Source organism: Cryptomeria japonica, chromosome 5 (genome assembly GCF_030272615.1).
Source record: "Cryptomeria japonica chromosome 5, Sugi_1.0, whole genome shotgun sequence".
Taxonomy (NCBI): Eukaryota; Viridiplantae; Streptophyta; class Pinopsida; order Cupressales; family Cupressaceae; genus Cryptomeria; species Cryptomeria japonica.
The window spans coordinates 710,454,021-710,468,131 of record NC_081409.1 but is presented as its reverse complement, the minus strand read 5'-3'; the positions used below and the strand labels follow the sequence as shown (position 1 = coordinate 710,468,131).

General features: G+C 32.6%; 1 protein-coding gene across 1 annotated transcript; it reads left to right on the top strand.

Annotated features, from left to right (window-relative positions):
- The first annotated feature begins 11,766 nt into the window (after positions 1-11,766).
- On the top strand, positions 11,767-13,854 carry LOC131042221 (G-type lectin S-receptor-like serine/threonine-protein kinase At2g19130). Its single transcript, XM_057975551.1, has one exon. The coding sequence runs from the start codon at positions 11,767-11,769 to the stop codon at positions 13,852-13,854; it is 2,088 nt and encodes a 695-aa protein (XP_057831534.1).
- Positions 13,855-14,111: the final 257 nt, after the last annotated feature.

Genomic DNA, 14,111 nt, shown 5'->3' with positions numbered 1-14,111 from the left:
GGATGGAAAATTGTATGGAGGTATGTAACTACCCTAATTTTGATGATAGTTGGTATTGAAAGACAAGCCAAATCCTTGGTGTAAAGCTTGCACTCTTAGTTCATCACTAGCATCAAACTCATTTCTATGACCACAGATATAATCATGATATCGGCGCAAAAAGGTCATATGCTTGAGCAAGAGTTTGCGTTTGATATACCAAAACTTTCAACGTCTAATGAGTTGTGCTTTTGTGAGCTTCTTCTTCTTGATTGGCCAATGGATTGACTTCTTAAGATGCTTGTACAACTTTGGCTTATGAAACATGAGGTGGGCAGAGTTCTGACGTAGTTTGATTTGTTGGAAAAATTTGGACTTAAGTGTGACTTGGACTATGACTAAGGTTGATTCAAAACTTGGACTAGGATATGACTAGGACCAAACTAGGACATTACTTGGGTATGACTAGAACATGATGTGGGGATGACTAGGGACTATGACTTGGACTATACTTGACTTGGATTATGATGTGATAAAAGGTTAAATTGGACTTGGACTATGATGATTAGGATATTGACTTGGATACACTAATTCTACTCTTGGTAAGAAGAGATAGCAAACACATTAGCCCTAGACTCAAATAGAAACATCAAGCACAACATGATATCCTAGGAAGTTGGTTGAGGAGGAAAGCCTTTGCTTGCTCACTCAGGTACACACCCAATAGCTAATCAAAATACGATTGCTGAGTCTCACGCAATGGATTCTTAATGTCGTATTAGCCGACTCCAAATGCTAATGGGGGTACGATATGGTAAGTCTCTTGGGGGAGTTACTATCTCCCTTGCACAAAGATTATCCACCTTTCAGACGTGAACTGGGTGGCTTCTATTCCTAGGGATATTAGTAAGGATTTCCATTTGAAAACTACCCCTTGTAGTCGCCAAGCGCGATTAAGGGCTATAGCCCTACAAAGTACCAAGCAAGATGTAGTCATGCAAGCGTGTTTGAGACCTAAAGGCCCTACAAAATGCCTGATATGAGAGTAAACTCTCAAATAGTTTTGTCCTCCAAGATTTTCATCTCAAGAGGCCTATTTATTATAGTGAGTTGGAATGCTTGGGTTTTAACCATACTCACTTTTGTCGTTCCTCTCTTACCAATGCCTGGGTGAGTGTGCCAGGTAGATCAGGAGGGCAGGCCCGCTAAAGGTACAGAGCATGCAAACAAACTAGAAAAGTTTCAAGGGTCTGGATTTTTGATTGTCTATATAGACAAGAGTTTCCTCAAACACGCAAGACACATTGTGTTTTTTACCCAATTAGATTTAAGTGCCTAAAAAAATAATTAAAAAGACACAATGTTCACTCATATCTCCTTGGGAAACCTACAAAAACAATGTATTAGTAGTCTTTATGGTTTTGAACAATGAATTATTCGACAAGAGGAGTCTTGGACCAACGTTCTATAGAAACATAGGTTAGTAGTCTGAAAATGTGTCTTAGACCAATCATGCAAAACTCACAAAATTTGAATAATATGCAAAATTTCGCAGAAATAGTGCTCGCATTGTTCTACAGACAACCGTACCTACACAGGTGCTGAAACACCTGCGTACGCGCTGCAGTAGGGTCTGAAGACAGAAAATTAAAAAAATGCAGAAAATATAAAAAAATGCAAAGACAGAAGGTTATACCTGCAAGTGGTCGCGCTTTTCTAATGTAGGTCGTGTCGAAGCACGTGTGCTCATGCCAAAACAAACAAAACAGGTTAGCAGGTTAACACAAGTTCAAAAATTTAAATTTTTGAAATAGGCGGGATTCTATCAGAGTTCCTGCACTCTTCACATAGCGCTCGTGCTAAAGCAACACATGTAAAAAAAAGACTAAATTAAAAAGATTAACTAATTTTTTTAAAAAACTTTTAACTTTTTTTTGTGTATTTTTAGCTGACTAATTGGAAAATAGGAAGCAAAATCTATGAAAACCAAAAATGAGAAAGTGAATATATCCCAAGTCTCTCGTGCTGAATTGCAGTCGCTCACTCTATTCTGATGTCTGCAACTAAATCTTAGAAAAAACTTCACAAAATCGTTAAATAAGGGACGTGGGTCCCACCCGACGGGCCGAAATGAACCAAGGGAAAGATTAGCATGGAGGCAAATGGTTAGTTTTGTGTGTGAAAAGTGGACCTGTATCTGTATCTGAATACACAACACTTCAGTAAGTCATTAGATTCATGGTTAGTAAATCAATAATCAATGAATAGTAAAACCATTACAAAGCGGCCTATTGCCTTCTAGTAGATGTGAGTTTTAGTCTTTCTCTTAGATTTCTTTATGCAACACCAATGACTAGACGACACCTAAATGAAGGATTTAACCTATATGAGCACAAAATTGAGCTAAATGGATGTAAGATTATACTAGATATGCAATATTGAGTTAATGAATATTGAGCTAGATGAATTAAACTAATCCTGATTAATATGCAATAAACTAAGATGTAATATTGTCGATGCACAAAATCTCAATGAACCTAGAGCAAAAACAACATAATAACAATAAATCTCTAGGATAATCTGAATGAGAGATGAGAGCCTGAATTTATATAAAATCTAGAGAGAGACCAATGGTCAAGATTAATTAATGATGAGTGGAAGAGATTCTCCAAGAGAAAGCACAATCCATGTGAATTGATGTGATTGGCTTCTTTTCTCAGCTTTAAAGGAAATTGAACTAAATTTAAGATAAAATCAGAAAACTGATTTATTCCATATTTTTATTTAATTTTGATATTTAATTGATTTAATTTCTTTTCTAAGATTTTTCAATTTAATTCCTTTTTTCAAATTAATTTCTTTTTTGCAAATCAATTCCTTTTTAACGATTTAATGATTTAATGGCAAATTGATATATTAATTAAATATGCTAGGATATTTAATAAAATAAATAGGATAATTGAATAAATTTATTTACTTGGAATGATTAATTAATTAAATAAATATTTAATTAATATAAAATGATTTGTCTGCCATGTAACATTGATGATTGAGAAATTAATTAATTAGGTGCTTGTGATTGACTTAATTACCTTTGGTTAGGACCTTGGTGATGTAGCCGAGATTAAGATAATTAAATAAACTAACTATGTGAGAGAATTTAATTAATTAAAATAATTAATTTAAGTGTTTACAATTAGCATACCTATTTTTAGAGGAATATAGGTAGGTACGTCAAAGATATCATGTTTGTTCACTTTTCCACTTAAAATATTACTATATTCTCATAAATATGTTAAACTATTGACCAAATCAAAAATATTTTTGACTACATTATTGTTATTATATTGTCATATCATTATATTTTTATTTTATATTCATTCTTATTCTTATCCTTATTTTTGAAATAAAAGTGGATTTTATGTAGTAGCACTTTCAATCCCTCACAATTAAGTATATTATTTCTAATCTATTATTGTATTAGTATTTTATAGATTATTTGATATTGATCAATGATAGAGATCTAATGCAAAGATTTAATGAGATAAATTGATTGATATAATTACAAAGTTAACTTATTTCATGATGGAGATAGACATTGATGAGTTAAACTTAGAGTGAGTGGGAGTTGAGAGGTGGAAATTCAGATAGAATGATTTAAAATTAAAAAATAATAATAAATTATTTTTATTTTTAATTTTTCATGCATTTAGGTGTCACAAGCACATGAAATTAAATGCTTTTAGTTTTTATTAACAAATGTTTTTGCATCCACATGTGAATAGAATACACCTTCTATATAATTGTTTAGTTAAAAATATCATATAATATAATGGATCTTTCAACTTATGGATCATATAACATAATGGATCTTTCGGTTTATGGATCATTATAATTATATTGGATAATTTTTGTGAGCTTTATCAAATCATATTGTAATAGAGTACAAAAATATAATGTATCAAATTGATACTCTTAACGAAAGAGAAATTGTTTGAAAGCTAAGATTATTTAGAAGTTAAGGATTAAAGTTTCAAAATTATTCAAAAAAATTGTTTGTGATCGTCTCTCCAATATAAACTCAATTGCTATTTTTTTTTTTAATTAAATCTTGAATATCTATTACCTCACTTATTCAAGAAAAAATATATTAATAAAATAAAATACAAATTTAACTAAAAGAGGTAAAAAACTATTCAAAACAACAGATGTACAAGAAGGGTCAACTGATAAGCACAGAAAAGAGCACTATACAACTATGTATGTATCCACTAATCAATACAACATATGAGACAATTATAAAGATAATTGGCCCCTATCCATAATATTCCAGCCATACATTCGATCAGAAGCTCATTTGACTAGACAATCTACTACTCCATTCCAAATACAAAATGATCAATCTTTCGATACTCTAATTTCTAAATATGTACAAAAAATACAATAGATAATTTTAAAATCTATTTTTTTATAATAAAAAAAAAATTCTCAAAATTGTACTTATTTAAAGTGTGTCGCTAAATTCAACAACAATAATAGATCTCTTTATATAATAGATCTCTTTATATATGTTTTTAAAAAATAAAAAATAAAAAAATTGAACATGAATTGTTATTAAGAAAAGAGGTCGTATTAAAAGTGTACTTCAATTCACCACTTTGAAGAATCCATGTCGACTTTTTCCGCCCCTACTAACCCGAAAGGTTCGGGTCTTCCCAAAAATAAGAAAAAATCTAGTACGAGATTAAGTCATATTTAGACAACTCTGAAAGCCGGAAAGCCGGAAAGCCGGAAGAGAAAATCACGCACGTTGAATGCTGAATGGCGATGATGAGTATTCACATTGTCTTTGATATAAAGACAATGTGAATAGCTGGTCTTTGATTTTCGCATATTTGCTCATATTTACGGTAATCATGGAAGGAGCTTTTACGATGTCTATTTAATTCGGCCATTGTTTTCTTTGGAGCTGTCAAATCTTCATCACATGCTTTTTTTTGGCAGTAGTGTAGACTTGTGAAGCCCCATGTCCCTCTTCAATTGATGTTTATGATTCTAGAATGGGAATTCGAGGTGTTCGTCAATGTGGAGGAATTAGAATCTAATTTGAAAAATTGTTTGTGCGTAGAGTACAGATTTGGAATTGCATTGTGCGCAACTTCCAATCCAGTTGAATTTATTCCATGGTTAAAGTTAATGGTAAGAGTGGTGCATTTGCTGAGAATTTTGAGGTTGTTTGGTTTATTTCTTGAAATTCAGTTAAATCTATTTTATGGTTAAAGGTAATGATACGAGTGACACATTTGTTTAGAATTTTGAGGTTGATTGGTTATCTTTGTTGTTTCATGTATAATTTGTTGTATCTAATGGTCGATTTCTTTAACAACCACTAGTTTATGTATAGATTATTGAACTCAACTATCAATATTGTTGTTCATTTATTTGTAGTTTATAGAATTCAGTGGTCAATTGTCTGAATCCTTGCTTATCCATTATAAGCTTTTTTAAATTTATTATTCAATTGTGTTCGAAATTGAGCTACATAAAAATTATAAATTGACCTATCACAAAGGGGGATACCTAATTTAGAGGTAGAGCACCCATCTTGAGTAGGTCGGGAAAGCCAAGCCATTTTAGGAACTTCATATGAGCACTATATGAGAACCTATAATGTGGCAAGATGAGGATGATGAAAATTGAGTTATACTTGAATCATAGATGTACTGCTCACCAAATGGGTTGGTATCTCAATGGTGCAACACCCAAAAAACAAATAGAAGGTCTAAGCTAGAGGTCCTAAACCCTTGAAAAAAGAATGACATTGGATTCATGTTTTATTTATATGATATTTGAAGTCAACCATCAATTGTTTGAAGTCTTGTTTATTTATGCATAACTTGTAGAATTTAAAGAACAATTTGGTAATTCTTGCTTATTTATGTTAATTTATCCATCAATTGCCTTACATTTTCTAGAATTCTCCTAGAAAATAACTGAAATAATTATGAAATTACTTTTTTGAATTTACTTGCATAGTTTGCATCAATATACATTGACTTACATACATCTACCTACATATCATAAATAATGACTGATTTAAAACTAGTTTGAGAGTAGTTCACACAAACCTAACTTGTATAATTTTGAAATAAGTGAAAAATTCCATTCATGCTTGAGATAAACATGCAACACTTTTATGGAATCAGAATAACATAAGAATAATTAAATATATCTAAAAAAAATATCACTTTTAGTTTATTTATAGAGCTCGCAAAAATAGCTAGTGTAAGAAAACATATCAATATATTTAATAAAAAAAATTTGAATGAAGACTATAACTTTTTATCATTATTTAGCACTTATTATTAACTGTTTTTATTTTTTAGATTAAAATATTGAAAAGAATTATCATGATAGAAAAATATTAGAAAATAAAAATATAATATTTTATTAAAATAACAAATTATATTAATAAGAAATGCAAAAAATTTAAACTTATCAATTTTAAATATGAAATACTTCTAAAATTAATAATAATGATTGATAAATAATTCAATAGTAAACAAATGAATTACATATATGAACCAAATTATAAATTATGTATTAATAATAAAATTTACTCAATTTTCATTTTTAATTCATTTAATACATTCAATACTTTTTTTCAAATGAAAATAAAATTATTACTAACTATTATTTTTTAAAACTGTATATAAATTATAATTGGTTTAACCATTGCACCTCCTTTCACTACAAGTGCTAGTTATGTAGAGTATTGGGAAGAGTTGGAGAATTAACCAATTTCCTCTCATTAAAAATATTTCACGAGCTCACTATGCTCTAAGACCAAATGAAATGTAAATTCTTGATGTATTTTATTTGATAAACAATGCCAATATTTATACACAAGAAAATAGTTCAACAATCTCATCATAAGTAAGAACATAACCACATTATTGGTAGTATTTTGAATAATATCATATAGTTTCTAAAGTTACACTGGCATATTTCACATAAACACATTGATCTTAATTTTCTTTGAGAAAGTTAGTGTTACACAATAAACTAACCAAACTAACAAAATTAAAAAAATAATAATAAATAGACCATATTATGTGATGCGATAGCAATAGTAAAACACTAATTTTGGGGTATGATAACTTTAGTCTCAAAATGTTAATTTAAAAAAAAATTGAATGTGTTATTATACAAAAATTAGATAATCTTTTATTACAATAATTTTGACTGATCAATTTAACTTTAAAATATTTTATAATATTTTTAATGCATTTTGACTAAATATGTAAATTTTCCTTGGGAACTCTATAAGAAATTACAAAAGAGACTAAGATTTAAAATATATAATTCCCTTCCAAAACTAAATATGTGAATGTATTTGAAAAAAAAATATATATATATACTAGTTTCCTTCCAAAACTAAATATGTGAATTTATTTCAAACAAACAAAGTAAATTATAGAAGAGTCAAAATTCTAAAAATACTTAGTTTGGGCATTTTTCTCCTAAAAAATAATTTCTAGGATCAATAAAACTAAAAGCATAAAAATTTGTACTTTCCAAAAACAAAAGTTTGATAAAAAACAAATTTTAAATTCCATTTAAATTTATTAAACCAATCTTTAGACAAACAACAACATTTCAAACCTTTGTCCAATTCCCTCTATTATTTCCATAGAATAAGAAAAAAATTGGGGTAAAAATGTTTGGGAAATTACAATGGTGGGCGTTATTCATTAATCTTGAATGCATTATAAAAATGTTAAAATTGATGATAGTGTATAAAATATTTATGATATTTTTATAAATAGTAAAATATAATCAAATATTTTCTTAAAATAATTTATAAATTTTTTTATTGAAAAAAATATAAATTTCTTTAATGGATTATTTTCAAATCTATCTAATAATGTTTATATTTTTAATTTTTAATTTTTAATTTAGTGATTTAGTTATAATTGCAATAGTTATTACAAGACTAAAAATGAACAATATCATATACTTTTTTTGTTTTGTCAGTAGATATGAATTAGAGAATAATAATAAGGAAATTTATTCTCTTCACTTGAGATGATGAGTTTTTCTAGTATTTAAGACAATATTTAATAATAATCATCATGAATGGTGGGGCTCCCACTAGGAATCTAGAATAATCACCTAGCTGAAGTTGTGGCAGCCTACCATGGGATTTTATTAGCCTCCAGATTAAAATAAAAAAAGTTTGGCTAGAAGGAAATTCAAAAAATATTATTAATTTTATTAAAAAGAAATCCAAACCGAGTTGGACAATTGAGAAGTAGATCAAGGGATCGTTGGATATTATCAACTCTTTTAATAATTTTTTATATATCCCATAAATTTAGAGAGGCTAATGTAGTCATTTGTCTTCTAGCTAATCTGGGAGTGCCAAGTAATCATAAAATTGAATAGGGTTGGGGTGATGATTTGCCTACCAATTTAAAATATGTCTTAGCCTGTGAAAGAGTGCATGCAGGAAATATGAACTCCTTCCTATTTAATGATGACTAAAGTTATGATTTTTATGTTAACTCTGCTCTTGGCACACTTCCTAGGCATTTTCTTAGGCCTCTTTAAGAGTGGTGGTGATTTTGATGGGGGTCCCCTATTTCTAGATAATTCTAGAGTTTCAGAGTTGAGAGTGACATTTTGTTTCTTGCAAAGGAGTTGTGCAATGCGAGGTGACGGGAACAGGCTTGAGTCCCTAAAACATGACAAGATTAAAAAAATAGCACCATCTAGAGAAGTTTAGAGAGAGGAGGGGTTACACCTTACTTTGAAAGGCTTCATGGTTGCAATAATAGGCTTTCTAAGGCATTTTCTAAAGGATGGAAGAAATGGAAGGTCACAATTGATGGGCCTCATTTCAAACTTACAGAGGAGCGCATTGCAAAAGGAACTGGGTTGAGTATGGATGGAAATAAGTTCTTTAAAGATAGGAAATCGATAGAGGAAGAGGTCCAAGGCTTTATTAAGGGAAAAGAGGGTAAGCAACTAATCAAATAAAGGGGTGGCTACAAGATTAAATCCATCAAACCTTTGTGGTCTGAAGTTTTCAAGGTAATTATGCAATTTTTTACCCTTGATTGGTGTTATATGCTTTTGTATAATTATCATTTTTCCCTCTTAAATCACTTTAGGCATAAGGATAGGGTTTTGTTTCCTTTCATGTTTCTTTACTCTTTAGAAGTTGATATTTGGGAACATTAAAAGAAGTGAAAGAACCCTATTTTGCATGAAGGTTTGATTTTGCTTCTAGTGGAACATTTTTAAAAGTCTTTGGAGAAAATTTTGTCAAGGGAGGTAAGTCTGTCAAGGGTGGTGATTGTTCTGACTTAGAAGGGTTTGAATCCCCCTTTTCTACAAGTAGTAGGCGGAATACAAAGGAGGGGGATGATTCTAATGCGGAGTGGGTTGAGGATAAGGGGAAGAGAGCTAGCGGCAAAAACCCTAAAGGAAGAAAGACTTCCCTTGCTATGGTGTCACTAGATAGTTTCTCTGATAGTGAAGAGGGAAGTGGTTTTAAGAAAAAGAAAAAGAATGAGGGGAGTAGTGGAGACTCTTCCATGGTCTCATCCCTCAAGGAGGGTGATCATGAATGTTTAAGGGTTTCACAGGACTCTCACCCTGATACTGGTCATGAAGGGAGGCCCCCTTTTCCTCATGACCTGAACCAGGATTCATACATGTTAAATATTGATAGGGAGCATTCATCAGATCTTCTCATTGTGGTAAGGAATGTAGTTGTTGATAGTTTCATAATGTAAAAGTTTTTCTTCCATCAAATGAACAAGATTAATATTTCTATTCGGGGAGTCGAGAAAAAATTGGATAAGATGATTCAAATTGGTTGGAGAAGGAAGGTGATAACATGGTGGCCTCCTTGGAAAAAGATGTTAAGGATATTGCACACTTGAAGGAAGATTTTGGAGGGTGAATTAAGAGAATGAAAAACAACTACATTAAGATCAATGATAATCTCATTACATTGGTCAACTCTAGCTATAAGGTCATAAAGTCCAGTGCTAAAATTGTTACAGTTATGACAAAGAAGTTTGAAAGAGCTTAGGAAGCTAAATATTTTTTCATTGATATATTGATGTTGTTAAGGGAAAACAAGTTGCACAGGAGGAGGGTAAAGGCCCTTGCACCCATAATAGAGCAAGTAGCAAGAAGATGTTGGATCAAGTTGCACAAGATGTAAAAGATATGAATAAGCTGTCAATGAACTTGGCTCAACTAGAAGTGGAAGCTGTTAAAGCCCTTAAGAATTTGAACTAGTTGTGTTGCCCTGCTTTGTGGTGTTTGTGTCCACTTTTGGTCGTTCGGTGGTCTTGGATACTTGTTTGCTGATGTTTTACTAATGGTTCTCTACCGCCAAGTTTTTGTAATTATGCTTTCAAGTCCCTTCGAAACCTGCTTGACCCCTTTGATAAAAAACCATCATGAAAATTTGATAGAATGTTAATCTTATAGGTAATGCGAACTATCAAATTTGTCTTGATTTTATTTAGTTTGTATTTAATATTGATTAAAATTTTACACATTTAATGATGGATTTAGATTCTATGTCAATATCAAATCATTAAATATGTAAATTTTCTCTATATGATTTGTTGTGTTTATTGAAAATTTGCATGCAAGGGAAAATCTTGTACTATACAAACAATGTTTCATAACAAGAATATACTAGTCATACAAAGTTTAATAAATGCAGTAACAAAGCACATGAATCTTTATCCAAAACTCATTTAATCAATCTAATTACACATGATAGTTGATGCTAAATCCCCTAAAATGACTTGCACACTCACAATCCATAATTGAGATTGCATTTAATCTATGTGTCTTTTTGGATTCCTAATCTAATGGTATACTCCTATGTAAATAAAAGAAGTGTCTCCAAACAATTTATACACAAATATTCTTAAAAACTATTTATTTTTTACCATTAAATAATGTGTAAAAAAAAAGTTGTTCTAGTATTCAAGACAATATTTAATAATAACCATCATGAAAATTTGATGGAATGTTTATCTTATAGGTAATATGAACTATCAAACTTCTCTTGATTTGATCTAGTTTGCATTTATTTCAATTAAAATTTTATACATTTAATGATGGATTTAGATTCAATGTGAATATCAGTTCATCAAATATGTAATTTCTTTTCTAAATGATTTATTGTGTTTATTCAAAATTCAAATGCAAAGAACAATCTTGTACTATACAAACCATGTTTCATAATACACATATATATTAATCATACAAAGTTTAATACATGCAATAAAAAGCTCAAAGATCTTTATCCAAATTCATTTAATCATTCTAATTACTAATGAGAGTTGATACTAAATCCCCTTAAATGACTTGTGCACTCACAATCCATAATTGAAATTGCATTTAATCTATAAATCATTTTTACATTCCTAATCCAATCTTATCCAATCTTATGTAAATAAAATTAGTGTCTCCAAACAATATGAACACAGATATTCTGAAAAGCTATTTACTTTTTACTATTATATAATGTAAAAAATATTGTATTAAAAACAATTTCAAATAAAATATTTGTTTTAAAAATTTTACAATTTCTTAATGATTGAATTTCTAGTTGTAATACTTTGACTCGCGTACACGCGTTCAGATCAGAGGAGATTAGAAAATTGGAATCCTATTTATCGGAGTTTCAGCACTGCTTCTACTATATAATATGATCAACCCATTTATATGAAAACCAATAATACCGAAATGGAAAGGAACGGTCTCCTACCATATGTGATCTTCGCTTTTACTCTAATAATTGTCTGTGACGGGTTATTGGCTGGTAGGAGAGAGTCTCTTTCCTTGGGCGACTCACTTATTGGGAATCAGACATTAATTTCAAAGAACGGGACGTTTCAATTGGGATTTTTCAGCCCAAATGGAAGCAATAACTGGTATATTGGCATCTGGTTCGCCAACACATCAGAGGAGATCATTGTTTGGGTAGCTAATAGGGAGAGTCCGGCGAAAAACACGCCTGGCGTTCTGAAGTTGTCAAAAGAAGGTAACCTGGGACTGTTCGATGCAGAGGGCACGTCTCTTTGGTCGGTCAGCATACCGAACAAGTGCTCTCGGGCTGTGCTATTGGATTCTGGTAACTTTTTAATGCTGAGTAATGACAATAAATCTGAGATTGTTTGGCAGAGTTTTGACTATCCTGTGGATACCTTGTTGCCTGGGATGAGGTTCGGGGGAAGGCAAAAGCTAGTCGGTTGGAAAAGCTCATTGGATCCTGCTCCCGGGTTTTTCTCCCTTCAGTTGGATCTATCAGGAGCTATACAAGCTCTGCTCACATGGAATGATTCTGTGCAGTATTGGAAGAGTGGAACTTGGGACGGCCACATATTCAATGGAGTTCCAGAAATGATTAACGGAGACTACTACATTCTCACCATTGAAAATACAAGCTCTGGTTTGTATTTCAGTTATAAATTGCTAAAAGGGATCTCGCGTTTTCTCCAAATTAAGTCTGGAGAAATACAAGAATATGCTTTGTTTGATGGCACTAAATGGACCATGGTGTCCACTCGCCCGAGAGATCAATGCGATGTATATGGTTTTTGTGGCGCTTATGGAACCTGCAACTCTAACAACATTCAGTTCTGCAGCTGTGTCGAAGGCTTCACCCCGGCAGACAATCGCGCTTGGAATTCGCGAGACTGGTGGTCAAGTGGCTGTGTTCGGCAGAGCCCATTAAACTGCGATAACAAGAAAGGCAGCACTGACGAATTTATCGATCCTGGTGTAACGTTGCCTGATGAGTCAGCTTCGTCGTACCCTGCACCCACAAAGGAAGATTGCCAGAAAGCCTGCCTCCGCAACTGCTCGTGCACTGCCTTTGCTTTCAATTCTCCTTCAGGACCCTGTCAAATTTGGTTCGGAGATTTACTGAACATGCGTAATTCTCTATCCAATAGCGGATCGACTGTCTCCATTCGAGTAGCTGCCTCTGCACTTCCAAAGTTTCATAAACCACCGTCCTCTTCCAAACTGAAAACCATAATTGTTGTGAGTGCTGTCGCTCTCGCTGTTGCTTTGAGTATCTTTTTCTTTTTAATGTGGCAAAGGTGTCGGCTACCACCACCAATGGAGACGTGCGAGGATTCGTCGGACTCTGCTCTTAGAATGTTTAGTTATAAGGAGTTGAAGATTGCAACGAGGAATTTCGGATCTAAATTAGGGAGTGGAGGATTCGGCTCAGTGTTCAGAGGATGTCTAATAGATGGTACACTTGTGGCCGTAAAGAAATTGGAGGGTTCATTAAGACAACATGAGAAGCAATTCCGAGCGGAAATCAGTTCTCTTGGCAACATACAACATGCCAATCTGATCAGACTTCGAGGGTTTTGTGCAGAAGGAACCAGACAGTTACTGGTCTATGATTACATGCCCAATGGCTCTCTAAACTCCCTACTGTTCAGCAGTGATTCAGAAAGTAAAGGGAAGGTACTCGACTGGAAGACCCGATTCCAGATCGCTTTAGGCACCGCACGAGGTTTAGTTTATCTCCACGAGGAGTGTAGAGATCGCATCATTCATGGTGATGTAAAGCCCGAGAACATTCTTTTGGATGGTAATTTTTCACCAAAGTTAGCAGATTTTGGGTTGGCGAAGGTTGTGGGTAGAGATTTCAGCCGTGTACTGACCACAACCAGAGGAACGATAGGGTACTTGGCTCCAGAGTGGATCTCCGGTATTCCCATCACTCCAAAGGTTGATGTTTACAGTTTTGGTATGACGCTCTTGGAAATAATTTCTGGCCGAAGAAGTCTAGATTTCAATGTGCAAGATTGAAGTAAGTATTACTTTCCCGCGTGGGCTGCAACTCAAATTCGCGATGGGAAGATGATTAATATTGTGGACGAGAGTGTTGCAGCGGATGCAGATATTGAAGAGGTGAGAAGAGCAAGCGCTGTAGGATTGTTATGCATTGAAAGGGATGAGGAGTTGAGGCCAAGAATGGAACAAGTGGTGCGTATGCTGGAAGAGAAGATCCAGCCTCAAACTCCGCAGCTGCTGAGCTCTCCACTCGTGGATAGGCAAGCAAACCG

Excerpts from the sequence above, each read along its gene's own strand:
- LOC131042221 (XM_057975551.1), top strand. The coding sequence starts at position 11,767 with ATGGAAAGGAACGGTCTCCTACCATATGTGATCTTCGCTTTTACTCTA.